Raw genomic sequence first — 22,088 nt, forward strand, 5'->3', positions numbered from 1 at the left:
AACAAAAAATCACACCCTTGGGTTGTGACAATTGGATGTGCAAGAAAGGAAAAGAAACACGGTGTGGCAGAGCACCTGTGGTATCTGCCACTTTAAGAGCCTGAAGAGGCAACTGGCAGGGGTGGCCCCGCTCTGGTTGATGAGTAGCCATTTTAAGATTCAGGCCAGCAGAGCTAGAGGCAGCAGTCTGCTGCCTGGCACTGAGGAAACAACATCTCCCAGTGGAGCTGCTGCTCCGGTAACACTTGGAGGTAAGGGCAAGAGTGCATGGGGATGGTTAAGTGGCTCTTGGTCCTGGCATGACCTAAAACTGCACCCTGCTGGGGATGGGTGGCCTTCTGGGGCTGTTCATAGTGGAACAGCCCCCCAGAAGTGCCAGGCCAGTTACCACCGTGGTGGAAAGCGAGTAAGGGCACCTAAAACCTCAGCCCCTGCCTCCAGCTGGGTCATTTGACGTCAGAGGATGTAGGGGGCCAGGCACGGCTGTGGCCACCTGATCCCGTGTGGGGTGCAAGACCCTGGAGAGTGAGAATGGTTGGCCAGGCACACCGGTGAGCGGAACTTGAGCCTGCAGGGTGTGTGTTTGACCACAGACTCCAGCGTAGTGGGCAGAGTATGTGCCTCAGTGGAGGCAGAGGTGTAGGGCAGGGTGCAGTGGGGCACCTAACAGCCTGCACCAGAGTGGTAGTTGGGAGGCTTGGAGAGAGGGGTGAGTAGTGAGGCCCTGCGAACAGGGGGCCTGAGATGATGCCCTATGAGGAAAGGGTGCAAAGGGGGTCCCGCTGAGTAGGGGTCTTGAGGGTACGCCCTGCTAACATGGGGCTGAGTTAGGTCCAGGTAAGCCTTCAGGTGCCTGAGGCCGCAGGTGGGTCTGAGGCCGATTGGGTGGGGTGGCCGAGGAAGTGCTGCAAGTAAGCAACGGGGTGTGTCAGGAGCCCCTAATTAAGAGCAGCAGGGTGAGCGACCCAGCCAGGGACCAGAGGCAGAGTCACTCCAGTGTTCTGCAAACTGCCCAGCACCCGCTTGGATGAGGGTTGTGGGAGAGTCCCAAGAGGCTGTGCACTTGCTAGCCAGGGAGTGCAGGGAAGCAAGCCCCAGGACCCTTCGGCTGAGGGCAGGGTGTGTGTGGCCCTGGGAAATGGAGGGGCAGTATGGTAGCAGCCCTGCAAAGGGGCAGTATGAGAGCGACTGCATGAAAGGTCACTACCACTGAGTGGGAGAGGCCTCAGTGAGAGGGAGGCGGTATGAGTGTGACCTGTGATAGGGCAGAAAGTGAGAGGCCTACCACTGGGATGAGTTGAGCCTGGCCTCAGGCCAGAGCCGAACACAGCTGTCAGGAACATCTGTGTGGTTTGGGATGCAGTATAGGGGTGGTTGGAGCTGCATATATGGGCCCAGGAGAACGGGTGTCCAAAGGGCAGCCTCCTGCCTAATTAAGACCTTAATTCTTGAACAACAAGGCATGGCAGGAGAGAAAGGCAGGTGGGAGACTAGCACTGTGGCTGGTCAGGGAGTCCCCACTTTGCCACACATGGTAATAATTAATTTAGACCTAGAAAAAGCTTATGATAATGTTAAACATGATTTTATGTTTCCAGTATTGAAGAGGATGGGGTTTCCATCAAAGATGATTGAATGGGTCAAAGTGCTGTAACAGTAAAGCAGGAAGTTGAGTACATGGTTACTTGAGCAAAGCATTCCGCATACAAATAGGGGTAAGCCAGGGATGCCTGTTATTCCCATATGTTTTTGTGTGCATAATGGAGCCATTGGCACAGAGAATTCATGATAAGCTGGTAAATTGTGTGAAGATACCAGGAGGAGGAGAATTTAAATGTTCATTATACATGGATGATGTGAACATAGTGAGACAGGATGGTGTATCAATTGAGAGGGTAATGAAGCATACTGAGGACTATGGTGAAGTGCCAGGGGCACAATTAAATAAGATGAAAAGTACATTGATGGTTGTGGGGAATTGGGAGATTTTACACTAGTTCAGGCTGAGTATGGTAGAGGGTGTAATCAAGGTCTTGGAAATCCCAATGGATGCCAAAGTAACAAAGGCCTGGGAGAAGTTAGAGATAAGAATGAGGCACATTTTGGGATCATGGAGTGGTAGAATGCTCTCTTTCAAGGGTAAAGTGACTGTAGTGAAATTGGTATTCTTGCCGATCATCCTTTATACAGGAGCGGTGTCTCCACTATCATGGTGAAAGACAAGGAGGGTACAAAGGCAGAAGTGCATTTGGGGGCGGGGGGAGGGGGTGGAAGAGAAAGGAGCTATATAAAGCTAGGGAATAAGGAGGTTGGGGAATGCCAGTTTTGGGAAGCTTTGTGTACACTTACTTTATAAGTCTGTTCTGTAAAGAGATAGCGGAGGGGGTGGGGAAGACTGTATGTTTCTGCCATTACTTGGCAGGAAGAGTGTTAAGAAGATGGTGCTTGTATGGGGGAGATTGAAAAAATTTGTGGGCATGGCAGCTACCAGCCCACTATGCAAAGATGGATAGCTCTGTAAGGGTAAACAAACGTGAGGGGTTGGGATTAGAGTGCTTGAAAGACCGTAAGAAGGTGATTAATATGATAGAAAGAAAGATAACAATAGTGGGGATCTGACAGAAAGACAGATGACAAATGTGTGGAAAATGACAGATAACAGACTGAAAGGAGAATATATGGCTATCATGTGGATGATGATATGGAATATTCTTCCTGTGTAGGCATTCAGCATAAATGGGGTTTAGTAAGATTGGTGGCATGCCCGAGAGAGGGATATGGGGCTGAAGAATCTGTACTGCATGTATTTTAGGACTGCCCGTTTGTGCAAGGGGTATGCGAGGGAGTGCCTCATTTTTTGAGGGCAATTGATATGAACTGTGACTTAACATATAAAATGGCACTGTATGGGTTAGTGCCCAAAGGACTGGAGAGAGAGAAACAGAGAACCATACTACTTTGTGAGACAGTACCAATATGGAATGGGAGAAACCTACTGTTGGTCAGGGGACTGGCTTTCGTGAGAAGAGAGTATTTAGAGCTAGCAATTTATGAGCTGATAAACATGCAGATGAGATGGGAAAGCAGAAGACACAGAAGAGATGGAGGAAAGAAGAATGGCAGTGTTCCTTCAAAAGGACAATGGGATGGAGTAAAGTAGTTGCTTCTTCCTGGGTTAGGGAGTTTCAGGAGAGATTAGAGTATTAATGGGGAAAACAGGTGCATCAAAAACAGGGTATTGTTGTAGTGGATGTTGCCAAATTGTGTGTTAATGTAGTCTCTTTTAGTTGTTTTGTAATAATAATAATAAATGGTTCCCTTCAGCATCTTGGCCTTTTTGGCTAAGATCAAGTGTAACACATTTTTGGCACCAAGGGGAGGGTGTTGGGGCTGCCTCTGGCCCACCCAGTGCCAGCCTGATATTGCAGTGCCTCCAGACCTGGTGCCAGTTCCCTGTAGAGGGAACATCTGCCCTTTTTTTAATGGCCACAAAAAAAAAAAGTTCCCATCAGGATGTTTGCCCTATATGGGTCATGTGTTTTATAGTCATGCTCAGCGCTGACTGCATTTGCTCAGTTTCAAAGCTGGCTTCCATTGCTGAGCACATTCTGCTTTTGGCATCAGTTTGATGATAGGAAATGTATTTAATGAGGCTTCCCTGTATGTGAATGTAAGGCAAGAGGAATTTCCTGGTAAAATGAGATAAATAAGCTCATAGATCCAGCAATGCCTCTCCCCTAGTTGGCTCTCTACCTAATGGAAGAGATCTATGGGCCGACTAGGGGAGAGGCACTGCTGGATCTGGTTCTGGCTAAAGGGGATGATGTGGTGAGTGACCTGAGGATTGAAGGAAAGCTCAGTGACAGTGACCATGAACTGATCACTTTCTCTGTCCAATGCAGGGTGGGCAAATGTCTCAGCAAAACAGAAATCCTCAACTTTGGGAAGGCTGACTTTCAGAAACTCAGGAGACTGGTCAGCCAGGTACTAACAGACTATGGTAAGGGGAGTCCATGAGGAATGGTTGTTCCTTAAGACTGCAGTCCTCAAAGCGCAAGGAAAATCCATTCCATCCTGTAGGAAATGCCAGGCTGGGGAGCCCCTTTGCCTCAACACAGAACTTTTGGACCTCCTGAAACTGAAAAGAGAAGCCTATACCAGATGGAAAACAGGAGTCATTATCAAGGAGGACTACACAACACTAGTCCGCACATGTAGAGATCGGACCAGAAAAGCGAAGGCAGAAACCAAATTCAGGCTTGCCACAGACATCAAGGACAACAAAAAGTCCTTTTTCAAATGTGGTAAGTCAAAGGAAAAACAAAGGCAACATTGGAGCCCTGTTAAATAAAATGGGGCAGCTGATGTCTGACGCTCAGGAAAAGGCCAGTTGCCAAAACGATTACTTTGTGTCAGTCTTCCACCTTTCCCAAGGGGTCACCCTGTCAGATAGGATGCAAAACATTCAGAGGGTGGGAGATGGGCCTCCAACTGACATAGATCAAGAAAGGGAACTCCTCGAGAAGCTTGACATCCACAAGTCTGCGGGCCCAGACAGAATGCACCCAAGAGTCTTGAAGGAGCTGGTGGACATCATAGTGTGCCCTATGGCAAAGATATTTGAGAACTCATGGTGCTTGGGAGAGGTACCAGAGGACTGGAAAAGAGCCAATGTGGTCCCAATCTTCAAGAAAGGAAGGAGGGAAGACCCAGGGAATTACAGACCAATCAGTCTGACATTCATCCCTGGAAATCCTGGAGAAAATTATCAAGGGTTCCATCAGCAGTAGGCTAACGGAAGGCAACTTTCTGAGTTCTAGCCAACATGGCTTCATTGCTGGAAGGTCTTGCCTGACCAACCTCATCTCCTTCTATGACCAGGTGACGCATTGCCTGGACAAGAGAGATGAAGATGATGTCATATATCTGGATTTCAAGAAGGCTTTTGACTTGGTCTCCGATGATATCCTCATGGCTAAACTGGAGAACTGCATCCTCAACCATCTGACGTTCTGATGGCTGAGGAACTGGCTCCAAGGTTAGACCCAAAGAGTATTAGTTGATGGGAGCAAATAAACTTAACTGGTGCAAGGTAACCAGTGGTGTCCCTCAGGGCTCGATGCCTGAGCCAATACTCTTCAACATCTTCATAAATGATCTGGATTCAGGCACTAGATGTGTACTAGCAAAGTTCATAGACGACACTAACTATGGAGGAAGGTGGTCACGCTAGAGGATAGGCTGACCTGGACAGGCTCACAAGGTGGGAGAACCAAAACCTGATGGCATTTAATGCAGAGAAGTGCAGGGTACTCCACCTTGGGAGGAAGAACCAGCATCATACTTATAGGCTTGGCAGTGCTACACTTGGTAGCACCATGACTGAAAGAGACTTGGGGGTCTTGATTGACCACAAGATGAACATGAGCCACCAATGCAATGCCGTAGCTGGCAAAGCAAACCAAACTCTGGCATGCATGCACCAATGCATCTCAAGCAAAACCAGGGACATCATCCTCCTGCTGTACTCAGCCTTAGTGAGGCTGTAGCTAGAGTACTGCATCCAGTTTTGGGCCTCCCACTACAGGAAGGATTTGGATAAACTTGAGAGAGTCCAAAGGAGAGCCACCCACATGATCAAAGGCCAAGAGAGCAAGCCTTACAAGGAGAGGGTGAGGGACATGGGGCTTTTCAGTCTGGAGAAGAGAAGGCTCAGGGGGGACTTAGTGGCAGCCTAGTATATACGGGGGATGCATCAAGATCTGGGAGAACAGTGGTTCACCAGGGCTCCCCAAGGGATAAAACGGTCTAATGACCACAAACTTCTGGAAGGCCAATTTAGACTGGACATAAGGAAAAATTCCTTTACAGTCTGAGTGTCCAGGGTCTGAAACAGACTCTCCCCCTCCCCTCCCCCCCCGGCCCCCGAAGTGGTGCATTCAAAAGGCATTTGGATGCATATCTTTGCTGGAATCATTTGACCCCAGCAGACTTCCTGCCTATGGCAAGGGGCCTGGACTCAATGATCTCACAAGGTCCCTTCCAGCCCCTAATGTCTACGAAATCCTAGGACAATCTATCAGTCCAAGAAGACTCATCTGCTGTAGTCAAGATTTCTGCAAGCAGCCCATTTGCTCCCACTCAGCATATACCAATTCTAGCCTAGAGTGACCAAGAGTGCATGCCCCAGTGCTGCTCTTGGGCTGTTTTTGTACAGCATGTTTGTGGTGTGTACTCAGAGCTTCTCTATGGCAGCTAGTCTGCCTTATTTCTAGGATTTGGCCTATGTAAAATGGGTGGGGCAATTTTCTCCATGGCAATCCCAGGCATGGCACAGAGGCAGTCTGGATAGGCCTTAAAACTGCCCAGTACCTCACCTGTTGGAAAGCAGGTGCCTTGAATTGTGGATGAGGATGATTTTCCCAGCCACCCTGCCTCAACTATTTCCTTTTTCCTATAGGCATCAGGATGATATGGTTGAGGATGGTCCTGCTTTGAGCAGGGGGTTGGACTAGATGATCCCCGAGGTCCATTCCAAACCTAATTTTCAAGTATTCTGTGATTCACAAGGACTATCTTACTGCTGTCTCTAGTCTGAAAATCAGTTGCAAATGGCTTAGACCATCAGCAGAAGTCAGATGTTAGGATTTGGTCTTAGTTGTCTTCGTTATTTTGTCCTAAGAAGGAGTGTTAGAAATGGGGCAGTTGTTAGCCAAGTTATTTGAGTGAAGTGCTGTTTTTTTTAAGGGAAACCAGAGTATTGTATATCTAAAATTAGTGGTTTCATAGTTTTATAGTTGGTAGGGTCGGAAGGGACCTAAGCAGATCATCCAGTCCAACCCCCTGCCATGGGCAGGAAAGGATGCTGGGGTCAAATGACCCCAGCTAGGTGGCTGTGTAGCCTCCTTTTAAAGACCCCCAGGGTAGGGGCAAGCACCACTTCCCTTGGAAGTTGGTTCCAGCTCCTGGGTGCCCTGACAGTGAAGTAGTGCCTTCTGATATTTAGCCTGAATCTACTCTCAGCCAATTTATGGCTGTTATTCCTAGTTACTCTCAGTAGTGCTTGGGGGAACAGGGACTCTCCCATTGCCTGCTGGTCTCCCTTGGCAAGTTTATAGACAGCCACCAGATCCCCTCTCCGCCTTCTTTTGTGGAGGCTGAGCAGGTTCAGATCCTGTAGCCTCTCCTTGTAGGGCCTGCCCTGCTTCCCCCTAATCATGCGAGTGGCCCTCCTCTGGACCCTCTCGATGCCATCCACACCCCTCCTCAAGTGCAGCGCCCAAAACTGGATGCAGTACTCCAAATGCGGCCTGACCAATGTTGCACAGAGGTGGAAAGGTGGTAGGTCACCTCCTTTAAATGAGGCATCAGGAGTCATACTGGTCCAGGTTCTGGACCAAAGTAAACAGTTGCATTTAGTGAGGCTGCAAAATCTTAAGCTCTCATACTAAAAAGATAAAATAACTGATGCAGTAAAAATGTGCTTCATTCTATAAGTGCTTGAAAGAGGATCTCCGAGAGAGTTTGGAACAGCCGTATTGTCTTAAGAGGGTGCTAACTGTGAAGCACAATTATTAGCGATCTGAGTTTTCCATTTGTTGTAAAAAAACATGTATTTTCTTCTTTAAAGGAGAAAAAACACAGATTTTCTTCTTTAAGGGAGAAAAAACACAGGAAACTGCAGGTTTCCCCTTGCAGGCTGGCAGAGTTCCAGCCTGGAAGGGGCTGCTTGGGGCTTGGGGAAGCAGGACTCAGGGGGCACCACATGTATGTGTGTTAAGTGCTCATGGCCTGCAATACAGCCAGGCAGCAGTGGAGCAGCTCCCCCAGCTGCCTGCAGTTACCTATTGGGGGGGGCATAGCTGATGCAGGGGGAGGGGCAGGAGAGCAGTTTGAGATGGCAGGAGCCACAGTGACAGAAGGAGTGGAGCAGGGTTGGTGGCTGTGGCTGAGGGCACTGCCCAGTCAGGGCAGGACCCAGGACCAGGGTAGGAATGTGTGGCCATGGGTCCCAGCTGAGGGAGCAGGACAGAGCCACGGGCAGCTCAGTCTGGGGAGAGGGGAGGGCCGTCATCCAGGTCCATGTGCCCATCCAGATTTGTGTGCCCACAGTGGGCATGGGGCTGCAGCCCAGTGGGTAGAACCCAGCAAGGGAGGGAGAGCAGACCAGGGAGGCTCAGTGCCACTGTCACTGCTGCCAGGACCCTTGTGCTAGTCATACCACCATGGTGAAGCCCCCCCTGCCTGCCCAGTAGCAGTGGGGGCAGCAGCGTGGACTTGTACAGTTCAGGAAAGAGGCTGGGGGAGCATGCTACTATCATGAACTTCCAGTGCCAATGAACAGCAGGTCCAAGGAGAATCATGTTGAGAGCATGTAGAGACAATTTAGAAAAAGCCTATGGTTGCCACAATGGACATGTTGCTGCTACATGAGAGGCAGACCATGTGAATGCTCCTTCTCCTTTTCTGTGGAAGAATTATAGTCCAGCGATTAACCTACAGAAAAGAATTGGAGTTTGGAAAATGGATTCGTAGTCCCTCTTTAAACTTGTCCATGCCAGGAAATAAAGGTGGTGTCTTGAGCATGCAATTACTGAAACTCTTTAAAACCCTGTCACAAACTGGGCAAGATATAATTTTAACCCCTGTTAGCTGCTCCAAGTGAAACAAAGGGGGAGCCTATAGGAGAACTGTAGAAGTGCAAAGGAATGTATCTGGGCTCATGCTGTTCTTAGTAGTGAGCTGAGGAAGTGCATTCTAGAAGAATGTACTGTATGTTGGCTTTATAACTGGTTGGATCATCATGCTTAAGGAGCAGTCATTGAGAGTCCAATGTCTAATTGGGAGGAGATACTGAGTGGTGTTTTCTAGGGGTCAGTCCTGGATCCAGTACTGTTTAATATCTTCTTTATTGATTTGGAGGATGAGATTGAACACTTAGGAAATTTGTAGAGGACACAGGAGCTGGTGAAACCATGACCAGCAAACAGGCCAGTAAATAGGGAATTTGAGTGGGGAGTTCAGTGGAGGAGTTGCTCAGCCACTTTCTTAACTTTTTTTCATTGTAAGCTTGTCAAATGGAAGTAGGCAAAGGAGGAAGAAGAAATTTGCTAGGAGGTGGTGATGGTTGGTGACTCCATCTTGCAGGGCACAGAGGCATCCAGCAAAAAAGGAAACAAAGAACTAGCAGGTGAATCAACAGGATAGCTAGAAGACATCACAGTGCCAAAGCCATTGCCATGTCCTCTGCCTGTATTTATGTGAACTCTATCCAGGCATGGCCACTGACCAACAAGGCTTTCACCCAGCTCATAGTCTGGCTTTGCAAGGACTGTGGCCTGCATGTCTCTTGCAAAGACAGCCAGGTAGAAGAGTGCTTGCAGTGAGAGGTACCTCCTGGTAGAATCTTTCAAGGATCACATAAGGGAGCTGCAAGTGGTGGTGGCTAAGTCCAAAAGCGGTATGAGCATGAGGTCTTTGACTGAATGCACAAAGACCTCCAGCATCATGGAAGAGGGACAGCCAGAGAAGGCATTGGAAAACACAAGATAGATATTCAGGAAATTTAAAACTGGCAGCTTGCCACCTCTGGCAGTAGAAAGCACTTGTCTTCTAAACCTGTAGTACAAAACTGTGGTTTCAGACAAGAAGGAGCCTACTCTAGTAGCAGGAGAGGCCAAGCTATGTACCCCACAGAGTGGAAGGATCAAGACCACTGGCACCAAGATGAAAAAATGAGTGGTGGTGGTTGGCAACACCATCTTGCAGGGCACGGAGTCATCCAGCTGCCAGTTTGACCTGTTGGCTTAGGAGGTTTGCTGCCTGTCAGGAGCCCACCTCTAATATGTCACAGAAAAGTTGCTTGGACTCATCTAGCTCTCTGACTACTATCCCATGCTGCTCATCAGTGTGGGCACTAATGATTCTGCCAGGGGCAACCTTGAGAAGATCAAAAGTAACTACATGGCTCTGGGTGCCTTTGTGATGGAGATGTAATATATTCTTCTACCAAAGGCATAACAGGACAGCTGCTGCAATTGCACATCTGCAGCAGCAGCTGTCATTCTCTGACTTCTTCCCTCCCCACCCCCATAATCAGCACCCAAGTCTTCTGCCCTAGCTGACCTGCCAGATTTGAACTACTGTCTTCTGGTCAAGGGGAAAGGGCCTGGGTAGTAGCAGACAACCTGGAGATCAATATATGACTGAGTAGATGGGTGTCACCAGCAGAGTTTTGGCTGCTTTGACCATTGGGTGGTATTACAAGGTAAAAAAATACTGGTATCCATTTGATGAAGAGGGAGAAGAGTATCTTCATAAACAGGCTTGCTATCTTGCTGAGGAGGGGTTTAAACTAGATTCACTTGGCAATGGAAAGAAAAGCCAAGAAATAAGAATGAGCCAGGGGACTAGATAAAAATCCAGTAAGGGGAGAAAACAGTGGAAGCCTTATCAATGTTCTTAGGCAGAAAAATGGCCAATCAGTTACCCAAAATATTTATAGACTAACCTAAGAAGCATGAGCCACCAATCATTCCCCACCCTCTTCTCCCTGCTGAATTTGGGGACAGAGGAAAAGTATGGCAGTGGCATTCATTCCCTCGGCTCTGGAACTGAGCAAAAACTGTGGCTTTGGCAGGAGCCTACACTCACCAGCTAGAGAGCTCCCTGTACATGTAGCACACAGCTGAAGGAGGGTGCAATTGCACCATTGCACCCCATCCATCTCTGCTATTGCTTATCTCCCATTCTATATTTGTTCTTTTGATTCTTGTTTTTTCATAGCTGTAGTACCCTATGACCATAGAATCATAGAAAATTAGGGATGGAAGAGACCTCAGAAGGTCAGTAAGTCCAACCACCTGCTCAAAGCAGGATCATCCAACCACATCATCCCAGCCAAGGTTTTGTCTACCTGGGTCTTGAAAGTCAAAAACCTCCAAGGATGGAGATTGCATAACCTCTCTGGGTAACCTGTTTTAGTGTGTTACTACCCTCCTAGTGAGACAGCTTTTCCTAAGATCTAACCTAAACTTCCCTTGCTGCAGCTTGAAACTATTGCTCCTTGTTCTGTCATCTGCCACCACGGAGACCAGTCTAGCTCCATCCTCTTTGGAACCACCGTTCAGGTAGTTGAAGGCTGCTATTAAATCCCTCCTCAGTCTGGAGAAGAGAAGACTAAAGAAGCCCAATTCCCTTAGCCTTTCCTCATAAGTCATGTGTTCCGGCCCTCTAACCGTTTTCATTGCCATTGCTGGACTCTCTCCAATTTGTCCACATCCTTTCTGTAGGGGAGGGCCCAAAGTTGGACACAGTACTCTACATGTGGCTTCACCAGTGCTGAATGGAGGGGAATAATCACTTCCCTTGATCTGCTGGCAACACACCTACCAATACAGGCCAGTATGCTGTTAGCCTTTTTGGCAAAGAGGGCACGTTGTTAACTCCTATTCATCTTATTGTCCACTGTAACCCCCCATGTTTTTTTAATTACAGCTGTTGGTTAGCCAGTCAGTCCCCAGCCTGTACCAGTCTGTAGGATTTTTCTGTCCTAAGTACAGGACTGCACTTGTCTTTACTGAATCTCATGAGATTTTGTTTGGTTCAATCCTCCAATTTGTCTAGGTCTCTCTGAATCTTAGCTTTACCATCCAGCATATCTACAACTGTACCCAGCTTGGTGTCATCTGTAAACTTGCTGAGGGTGCACTCCATCAGTGATCTAGAAGATGAGATGAAGACATTGAACAAAATCGGCCCCAGGACCAACCCCTGGGGCACTCCACTTAATACTGGCTGCCAACTAGAAATTGAGCCATTGATTATAACTCTTTGAGCTCAAAAATCAGGCCAGTTTTCTGTCTAGCATTCATCTAACCCATACTTCCTTAGCTTACTTGTGAGAATGTTGTGGAAAACCATATCAAAAGCTTTGCTAAAGTCAAGGTATATCATGTCCACTGCTCTCCCAGCATCCACCAAGCCAATCATCTCATCATAGAAAGTAACCTGTTTAGTCAGGCATGATTTGCCTTTGGTGAATCTATGCTGACTGTTCCTGATCACCTTCTCCAAGTACTTAGAAATGGATTCCTTGAGGACCTGCTTCATCATTTTTCCATGGACCAAGGTGGGGCTGAGTGGTCTGTAGTTCCTTGGATCATCCTTCTTTCCTTTATTAAAGATAGGCACTATGTTTACTCTTTTCCAATCATGTAGAACCTCTCCCAATCACCATGTTTTCAGAGATAATGGCCAGCAGCTTTGCAATCACATTAGACAACTCCGTCAGCACTCTCATGTGTTGTGTGTCGAGTCCCATGGACTTGTACACATCCAGCTTTTCTAAACAGTCCATAACCTACTATTAGCTGCTCACCTCCTCGCCCAATTGTGGTGCTAGGTGTAGTAGTCTGGGACAGACTGTGGAGACTGAGGTAAAAAAAGGCATTGAATATTTCAGCCATTTCCACATGTGTCACTAGGTTGTTTCTCCCATTCAGGACCCACATATTCCCTGATCTTCCTCTTGTTGCTGACATATTTGTAGAAACTCTTTTTGTTACCCTTCACATCCCTTGCTAGTAGCAACTCCAATTGCGCTTTGGCCTTCCTGATTTCATCCTTGCATGCCCAAGCAATACCCTTTTACTTCTCCCTAGTTATTTGTCCAGTCCTCTATGTTGAACTTCATCCTGCTGCCCCTAGCTCAGATTTACCATCCATCAAGATTCCTCTGAGTTTTATCTTTATCCTTCAAAGCTTTGCAGTCTTTCACAGTTTCAGGTCATCTGTAGATTGTATCAGGAAGCTCTCTGTTCCAGCATCCAGATCATTAATGAATATGTTAAATAATACTGGACCAAGAGCAGACCCCTGTGGAACCTCACTCAAAACCTCCTGCCATCATGACATTGATTTATTTATAATTTACCATGTGCTTACAGTTATTGAGCCAATTGTCTATCCACATCGTAGTAATTTTATCAAGCCGGCATTTCATAGTTATAATGAGTCTAGCCCAGCTGGAACAGATTCAGTCCTAGTCTCCAGCTGGAGGTAATCAAGGAATCAGGACATAGGTGGTCTTGTCTAGTGGTTAGAGACCCAAAACATAGGAACAGTCCAGACTAGTTTCCCAGGGAGGGGGTGGTACAGAGGGGGTCTGGCATCGGCTGTAGCTCCCAGCTCCAGTTCTGAAGTCAGAACAGGCTGGGGAGAGCAGCTGTAGCTGGAGATAGGATAAGCCATGAGTTAAACAGGATCAGAAGTCAAAAGCCAGAGCTAAAGGTTGAATCAGAATTGAGAGCAGAGAATCAGTATCAGAAACAAGAGTTGGAGTCAGGAGTCAGAACCAGAAGATCAGCAAGGAAGCACATGAAAGGTCAGGAACAAGAATTTTCATCTTTGCCCAGATCAGGAAACTGCAGGCAGGGCCCAGCTTTTAAGGGCTGGAGGAAGTGGAACCTGCTTCCTGTGGCTTCAGACAACTGGCTGCCCTGAACGCTTCACTCAACCCAACTGGGAAAAGGATGCAGCTCTGGGCTGGGAGGTGGCACCTATCCAGGGATGACTTGCTTTGATCTCCTGATTGGGACTGGCTGGGTCCAGGGTCCTGGTCTGGCCTCATTTCAGACCCCACCCACACTGACTATTCAGGCTCATGCCAGACAACAGAGAGCTTTTTGAGTAACCATCTGCTTTGTTGTGCCTCTGTCCTGCTTGGAACTCCTAACCTGACTCTGTGCTCTGAACTTGTGACTTGGATATTCCCACCTCTCCCTGCTTGGTCCCATTCCTGATTGTTCTTATTACTGTCTTGGACCTCCTGGCCTGGAACAACTGCTTGCCCTGACCACTACCTCGTCTCAACCTTTGGCTTGTTATCTTGCACTAAGACTGACCCTCATCTTGACCTTAGCTTCAGCTCCAGTAAACCCCACATCTTGTGCAATCCACTCAGACTGACTGCCTATATAGCCTGGTCAACCCTTACGTTAGTCATGGGGGACTCTGAAAAACCTTACTGAGATCCAAGTACACTATGTCTACTAAAATCCCTTCATCCACTCAATGAATTACTTTGCCCAGGAAGGCGATCAGGTTGGTTTGGCTTCATTTATTTTTCTCCAAATCCATGTTGGCTGCTAGTGACCAGTCTGATGGATGGTCACAATGGTATCCAGTGGTTTTGTAATTTATAAATCGGTAAAGCTTTTCAGTAGTTTGCATGACCTGTCACTGCCTTACAGCCTTCCACAACAGTCACCTCTAAACAAATCCTCCTTTTTTGAATATTCACTGCACTGTAAAAGTGAAGGTCAGGGACCTGTAGCCCATAAAGGTGAACTCTGGAGGCCAGGGGTACAGAGCGAGAGGCAAGGGGTGCAGAGCGAGAGGCAAGCATTCACCTTTGGATAGATATTTCTGTTCTTACCCTGTGCGTAAATGTGAAAAATCCTGGAAAAAGAGGCGGGGGGGGGGACCAAAACGATGATACATGTTTTAGTTAGAAGTATGTCTGTGTTTCTATATGCATGCATACACAAACATAGGCAAAATACTGCCTTATTCAAGAAAATATTTTAGTTGTCGTGTGGTCTCATGTACCAATTGTTGTGACAATCGATAACATTTTCAAAAGAGCCTAAATTGTGATGTCAACCAGAGTTTTGTATTCTCGCACTTTTGAAAATTATATATATATGAATCTTTATGTAGCTTTGTAACAGGTTTGGGCTCCAGGGGTGACTGGACCACCACCTGGTGACCATGAAACCTTTTCCCTGCTCCAGCTTTAGACTGCCCTTCCCTTTTTGCATCTCCTGCCATGCCTTTGATATAGTTATTTGATTGGAAGGGAGGCTGCCTAATGGATCCTAGAGTGATCCCCAGTTCCCCTAGATGCCAGCTGGTTCTCCCAGGGCACCTGTTAGCTTTAAAAGCTAATTACAACTGCCCCTTAAGCCATGCCTATACCTCTCAGATGTCATTGGACCATCATTCCCTTTGTTGAGGCCTTGGCCTTCTCAGCCTCAACCCCTTTTCTCTGGCTGGGACTTAACCTTCCCAGTGTACTGGACCTGGCTTCTAGGCACCAGCTCTGTTAATCCAGGCTCTTGGGGTCTCCACCTTTTCCTCCAGAGTTCCCCTTTTTGGGCTACAGGTCCCTGACCCTTACTTTGCCCCTTACAGGTGCCTACATCAACATAGTCTCTTGGGGTCCCCATCCCTTGCCTGGGATGGAGAACCTGGCCCCCAGAGTTCGCTCTTCATGGGCTATGGATCAACCCTTGCTTTGCCTCTCACAGGCTTCTCTGCCCCCATGGGTTCCAGGCCCCTGGCCTGTTCTCACCTCTGTAAAGCAATGCTGGGTTCCCTGGTCGTCTTCACCCTATAAGGGCTCTGGGCCCTTGGGCCCAATCAGTGCCTCAAGTCTGGCCCCAGGCATGGTTCAAAGTAGTCATGTGCCCCTTGGGCACTGTGGGACCTCCAAGACCACCCCTCACAGTCCTACCCAAATCACCAGTTGTAAATTGTAACAGTGGGAATGAGCATGCTGGCTATAACAAATTTAACCTGCTGGAGGTGTAGGAAATTATACCAATAGCTCGCTGTCTGCATTAAGGCTTCTCCTTACCCAGGGCTGTGCTCCTTTGTAAGACACCAGTATTCACCTGGCAGTCCTTAGAGCAGTTCTGAAGTCATCCCTCTGTAACCTTCCTGGTCTGGAACTCTTCATCCAGCAACTTAAAGGACTAGAATGCCTGGCCAGGTCAGGTTCTGGGCTTATATGCTTCAAGCACAGCCCCCTTCTAGTCAGGTGGATCCCTAACCACCCACAGGGGTTCCTCCCCAGGGCCTAATGACTGGTTGCCATGATATGACTTAAAACTGCTGCCCAAGCAGCCTCCTACTGCTTGAGTTAGGCTTTGCCCTGTTGGCTTATTGTGGGTTGCCAGACCTACAGTAAGCAGTGGTAGCTGCTGGTCTCCAGCTACCTATTCCCTTACAGCCTGCTCGCCCTGAGCAGATATCTCCTGACTAACAGCAGGTGTAACCCTTTACCTGGCTGGGGTTCTCCCAGGTCTGGGCAGCAGGAGTTTCCCATTGCCTGGCCTCTCTAGCTTCAGGTTTTCAGGAGTAACAGGAGCCTCAAGCTCTCTGTTACAACCTTAAAAGTTCTGCCTCTAAGTACTACTTTTAAAAGTGCCTCGGACCATTTATGAAACCAAATGTCACTGAAAACTAAGCAGTTTAAGCACCCATGAACTGACAGTGCTTTAAAACATTGGAATTAGGCCCTAAGTTCACTTTTGTGTTTTCAAACAATTTATCCTAAGGGTTATTGACACACAAGAGTTGCCACAGTTCAACTGAAGGTGTGATTTTTTAAAATTTTTTTTATCCCTGTTTAATTAAACATCTGACAAGACCTGGGTGTTGTGATAGAAAACAAGATGAACATGAGCCACCAATGCAATGCCATAGCTGGCAGAGCTAATCAAACACTGGCATGCATCTACCGAGGCATCTCGAGCAAGGCTAAGGATGTCATCCTCCCTCTCTACTCAGCCTTGGTGAGACCACAGCTGGAGTACTGCATCCAGTTCTGGGCACTGCACTTTGAGGAAGGATGGGGAGAAACTCGAGAGAGTCCAGAGGGGGGTTATGTGCATGATTAGAGGCCTAGAGACCAGGTCATATGAGGAGAGGCTGAAAGACGTGGGACTGTTCAGCCTGGAGATGACTCAGAGGGGACTTGGTGGCAAGGGCATACATCAGGACCTGACAAGAAATAACGGTCACAAGCTGATTGAGAATCGCTTCAGGCTAGACATAATAAAAAACGTCTTTACAAATCGAGCACTGAGGGTTTGGAACAGGTGCCCCCCAGAGGTGTTTCAGTCATCCACCCTGGCAATCTTCCAAAAGTGTCTTGTTGTTGATCTTGCTGGGGTCATCTGTTCCAGCAGTCTTTCCTGCCCAAGTGTAGGGGAGCTGGACCCAATGATCTGTAAGGGGCCTTCCAGCCTCTAACAACTATGAAACTATGAAGCTACTACAAAAGGTTGTTGGGTGCTTATTTCAGCTTAAACTAGGCTTTTGATTTACCTTGACTTTAGAAACAACTGGAAGGTAAACCAAAATAAGCTACCCCAGGATCAAAATAAGAGCATCCACAGGCCCTTTGTATTAGCTTAACAACATTATTTTCATTAAAGCAGTGCAAGGTTGTCTGCTTAAAATGGTCATTTACAACTGTTTTTTATTCCCATGAGCTCTGCATACACAATGTAGCCAAAAAGAGACTAAGCTGGGTACTAGGTTGAGTCATGAACAGGGATCCAGGCTTTCCATTTCCCATGGAAAAACAGAGAAGAACACGGGTTTCCTCCTTTACCCGAGGAAGGCATTTTAACAGAGAAACCCACGGATTTTGTAGTTTTGCAACGAGCTCTCTGCAGGCTGGCACTCAGGATGTGCTCAGGCAGGGGTCACCATGTACATGGTCACCAGGCAGCCTGGAGAGCAGCTCCTGCAGGTAAGTGGGGGGTGGGGATTGAGGCCTCCATGGGGAAGGAGGTAGTAAGTTGGGCAGGGCTGGAGCTGCTGCCCAGCCAGGGGGTGCCTGGGGCTTGGGGCCCAGGGCTGTAATGTATGGCCACAGGGCCCTGGCAGGAGCACGACTGGATCGTGGGTGGCTTATCCAAGTGGTGGGGGGGGCTGGCTCCCCACCACTGCATGCACTCCCAGGGAGGAAGAGGGGACCCATGTCCCACAGATCTGTGTGCAGGGTGGGGGCGGGTGTGGGCTGCCCACTGTGGGGTCGGGCTCCCTGCTCTGCTGCCTTCCCCCAGGTCTTCTGCAGCCCAGTGGGTGTGACCCAGCATGACAGGGCAGAGTGGGGCCATGCAGGGAAGCTTCTTGCCACTGCGAGCTCCCTGCTGCCCTGCTAACATGCCCCATGCCCACATGGCAGCAGCAAATGACACAGCCCCACACTGCTGCCCCCACTGCTGCTACACAGGCAAGGGATACCTCACCAGGGCAGCATGAAGCTTTCAGTGGCAAGGAGATCCTTGCATGGCCCCACTCTGCCCTGCCGCACCAGGAGCTGTGGAGGCCCCAGAGAAGGACAGCAGGGTGGTGAGGATGAACCTGCAGTGGACAGCCCATGCCCACCCCTGCCCCCACCCCATGCACAGATCTGGAGGGCACAGGTCCCCCTGGCCCTCCAGGACTGTGTGCAGTGGCGGGGATGGCCTCACTCCCCAACCGAGCCTGCAGCAGGTAGGTAGCAGACACCAGGAAGGGAGCCGGGCTCTATGCTTCACTCCATTCCACTCCATTGCAGCAGCCACCACCTCCCATGGGTGGCAGCTGGGGCTTGAGCGCTGCTGTGGGGGACTGCAGACCCAGCTCCCTGGCCCCATAGCCTTGGCAGCTGGGGGGTCCCTCTGGCGAGGCAGGGGGTGTGGGTGGGGGGTCAGGAGCACCAGCAGAGTTGGGAGGCTGTGGGGGGGAGCGGGGGCACCAGCAGGGCTGTGTGGGGGCTGTGGGCAGGAAGTGAGGAGTACCAGCAGGGGGCTGTGGCTTGTGAGTGAGGAGCCTGGACCTCAGTTCTGTGAGTGAAGGGGGCAGGGGGCGCTCTGATTTTTCCATGAGAAAAAACCTAAAATCAAATACCAACATTTTATAAGTATTTAGAATTTATTTCATTACAATAATTGAAGTATTGGTAGGCTTCCAAATTGCTTTAAAATTGTAAACATATCAAGAAAACATTCTGTTCAACCGATATCTATATATATAGTGAGTTTTCATTTTAATCACAGATTTTGGGTTTTAAATAAGAGAATTTGTGATTTGTTTATCAGAGCATTTGCAGTTTTTTATCAGGGAAATCCAGGATCCCTGGTCATGAACAGAGTATGAGCCAACTTACTGGTGAATCCAGGATTCACTGAGGGCTTGCTGCAGGGGAAATGCACTGTGCATCTTTGATGGAAGCTAGAGAAGGAAAGCATGTTCTTAACTCATGTTAGCTAACTAATGGAGACAAACAGGAGGTAATCCTAGAGAGGAAAAAGTACTTTGTCATTTCACTACAAATCAACAGGTTGACTTAACGGCTTTGGAGGAACCTGAACCCATTCCTGTCTTAATGTAGTGGGGTGCTGAGCTATGCAGTAGCAGCCTGCTGACACCAAGCTTGGCAGGAAGCCTGTTACTTGGAGGGGTCTACCCAAATAGTTAGTTATGCCGTGTCTGTGCACAGCCTCAGTTTGCACTTGCTATTCTGCTAAGCAAGGGCTTAAATGAGCAAGGCTTCAGTAACCGAGGAGCTGTAACAAGAAGCTGCAAGTGAGAGCAGTGCTTTGCTGTCTGGAAAAATGACTGAAAAGAAGGTAGCACAGGAAGTTGCCTCCCAAAAATCATTTGCATATGCCTTCCAGTCAGATAAAGGGCAGTGGAATAAGCTTTTAACTTGATGATGGGGACAAGATAGTTTACCATCTGGCTGACCTGATGCAGTTAATTGTAGAGATCACAGAAAAAAATATTTTTTTACTTATGCAGTACTAACCATTATGTCAGGAGGCCATGAAGAGTGATGGGGAGGCACTGATAAGTGATTAAGAACCACTTATTCTGGTTAACTTTGAACCTGCTTCTAATCAATTTAAGCCAAACTGAAATGTGAACGTTGACGCATCCTTTTCCACCAGTTTAACTAAACCAATTTCAATTCATGCTACTAATGACACTGAAGCCAAAACCTACGGTGGTGGTGGCGCACAGGTGCCGGACTTGCTGCCCTCTTGAGTGGGTATCAACCAACTTTGCAAACATCACACAGTTCAAGTTCCAACTAAGCCTGTCTGGCTAGTATACACCTGCTATACCTTGTTATTACTCTTTTTCTGTAACTAAGGCAAGCTCATACAAGTTTCCTGCACACTATACCGTATATGCTTCCCACTTCACTTTAGAATGCAAATAAAGATTTTTAGCTTCTATAAATTACTTGGGATTCACATACTTGAATGGTTTCCTCTGCCTCTTGCAATTATAGGAACTGTTCTTTGCCAAAAAGCCTTCATGCTTTGTTCTTAGGGTTAAACTCCCCAGGTGGAAGTCCAAATTTGCTTTCACTCATAGATCTATGTTTAGTCCCTGCTGCAAAAATAAAACTTATTTTTTGGTCAAAGGATAAGGACAACTCAGGGCAGAATCATTTTAATCTCTCATTAAGGAAAATGTTAAATGCGCCATTCATTTCTGTAAAAGGAATAGTTCCCTAAGTAACCTTCCAAATAACTTCTCTCCCCCTCTGTCCAGCTCTCCTGCTCCTCCTGCATCAAATTATGTTGCTGTTTCCATGGTACTGCTTCTGCAAATTCCCAAACTAATGAAACATGTAGCTATTGTAAAGAGAATGATTACAAAGAAATTCACCTCTGCTATGGAAAATTGCACAGGTCTCTTTTGCCAGTGTTGGCCCAGTTGTTCCAATCCCTCATCCCTGCCTCTGATGTCATGTCCTCAGATTGTTGTGTTCAGCTTCTTCATATAATCAACTCAAAGGGCAATGGTCTTGATGTTTCCCTGTAACACACTATGAATACCTATTGTGCAATGATTTACTCTATAGTCAGTAGTGGATATAGACATGGGGCAAGTGTGGTGTGCGCCGCCCCCCGGGCAATCCTATGCATACATTGTGAGCTCTGAGCTTACTGCCTGGCCAGCATGGACTCCTGCCTAAGCTCCACATATGAGCAGTGAGCTCTGAGCTGCCTTGCAGGATTTTCCCATAGTTCTTGCTTTTATGCCCAGGGGGTATCCAGTGTTGCTGCTTGCCCTTCCCTTTCCCCACTGTATCTAGCAGCAAGGGGAAGGAAGGGACAAGCAGTGGTGGCAGTACTCACCCTCTGGGTTCCAGAGCCACATGAAAGCAGGGGCTCCAGCCAAACCCCAAGGCAACAGCTCATATGTGACAGGCAAAGTGAGGCTATAGTCCACCCCTTCTGGATCCACCCCTAGCTACAGTATACATATGATATGATTTTACTCTAATACATACATACATACATACACACACACAAATGATATAGCATACAGATATATATTAATATTGTAATATAGCAATGATAATAATTTATCTAGACAAGGAGCACAGAACCCAATACCACTTTAAAATTAAAATAGATGATAGAAAATCCTTATTAATGCATTCTATGCAGAACATACTTTGCAACTTCTGGCTTAAATCAGTACCATTTATTGCACACTGAGCTATCAGATCAAACCTGTTGAATGTTGTAAAAATCTTGCAGGCTCTCAGCTAGTTTGTACTGCAGCCCCCTGGGGCTGATGATAAAGCATGTCTATAGCAGTGCAGTGCAGAGGAACGGTCTTCCTGGCAACCAGCAGAGAGAGAGAGAGAGAGAGGCAAGACTTTAAAAATTAAGACTAGAGATAAATCCACTCATTACATTCAGATCTCTTGAATGATGGAGCTGGGCTTCTCTACAGCTCCCCACACCATAATGTAAAAATAGTTTAAAAAATGGCAGGAAGGACCAGTGATTTTTGTGCTTGAAACTAAAATGTTTACTAAGGCAGGCTGGTTTTTGTGGTTGCCATTTTGCTTTACTGCTTTATTTACTAAGGGAAGCTAACGTGCATAGGGACCATCCTGTTCCATACATGTCACAGGCCTTTTAAAATGCTATGCTGTTTTCTATTTTCCAGGGGGCAGCACAGGTACCTCTCCAACAACCTCCAGCACCGGGACTCCATCACCCTCAGCTTCTTCTCATCTTCTCTCTCCATCCTGCTCTCCTCCAACCTTTCATCTGGCCCCCAATACTTTTAACGTGGGCTGCCGAGAGAGCCAGCTGTGCAACCTTAACCTGTCTGATTATCCCCCATGTGCCAGAAGCAATATGGCTGCCTTGCAGAGTTACCCTGGGCTGAGTGACAGCGGGTACAATCGACTGCAGAGTGGCACTGCTTCTGCCACTCAGCCCTCAGAAACTTTCATGCCTCAGAGGACTCCATCCTTGATCTCAGGATTG

The 22,088-nt window shown here is 47.7% G+C and overlaps 1 protein-coding gene and 1 pseudogene across 3 annotated transcripts in view; both read left to right on the forward strand.

The window, feature by feature from the left end:
* The window catches only part of TBX15 (T-box 15), a 174,361-nt gene that overhangs the window by 150,301 nt on the left and 1,972 nt on the right, over positions 1-22,088 (forward strand). For 2 of the 3 annotated variants that reach the window (XM_006028556.3, XM_025209981.1), the window contains one exon: positions 21,763-22,083. In XM_006028556.3, the coding sequence (XP_006028618.2) occupies positions 21,763-22,083 (321 nt within the window). Of the gene's footprint in view, positions 1-21,762; positions 22,084-22,088 lie in introns of those variants that run through there. The other variant, XM_025209983.1, reaches the window with a different exon arrangement.
* Positions 3,321-3,453, forward strand: LOC112551073 (annotated as a pseudogene).

Source organism: Alligator sinensis, unplaced genomic scaffold, assembly GCF_000455745.1.
Source record: "Alligator sinensis unplaced genomic scaffold, ASM45574v1 scaffold422_1, whole genome shotgun sequence".
NCBI classification, from domain to species: domain Eukaryota; kingdom Metazoa; phylum Chordata; order Crocodylia; family Alligatoridae; genus Alligator; species Alligator sinensis.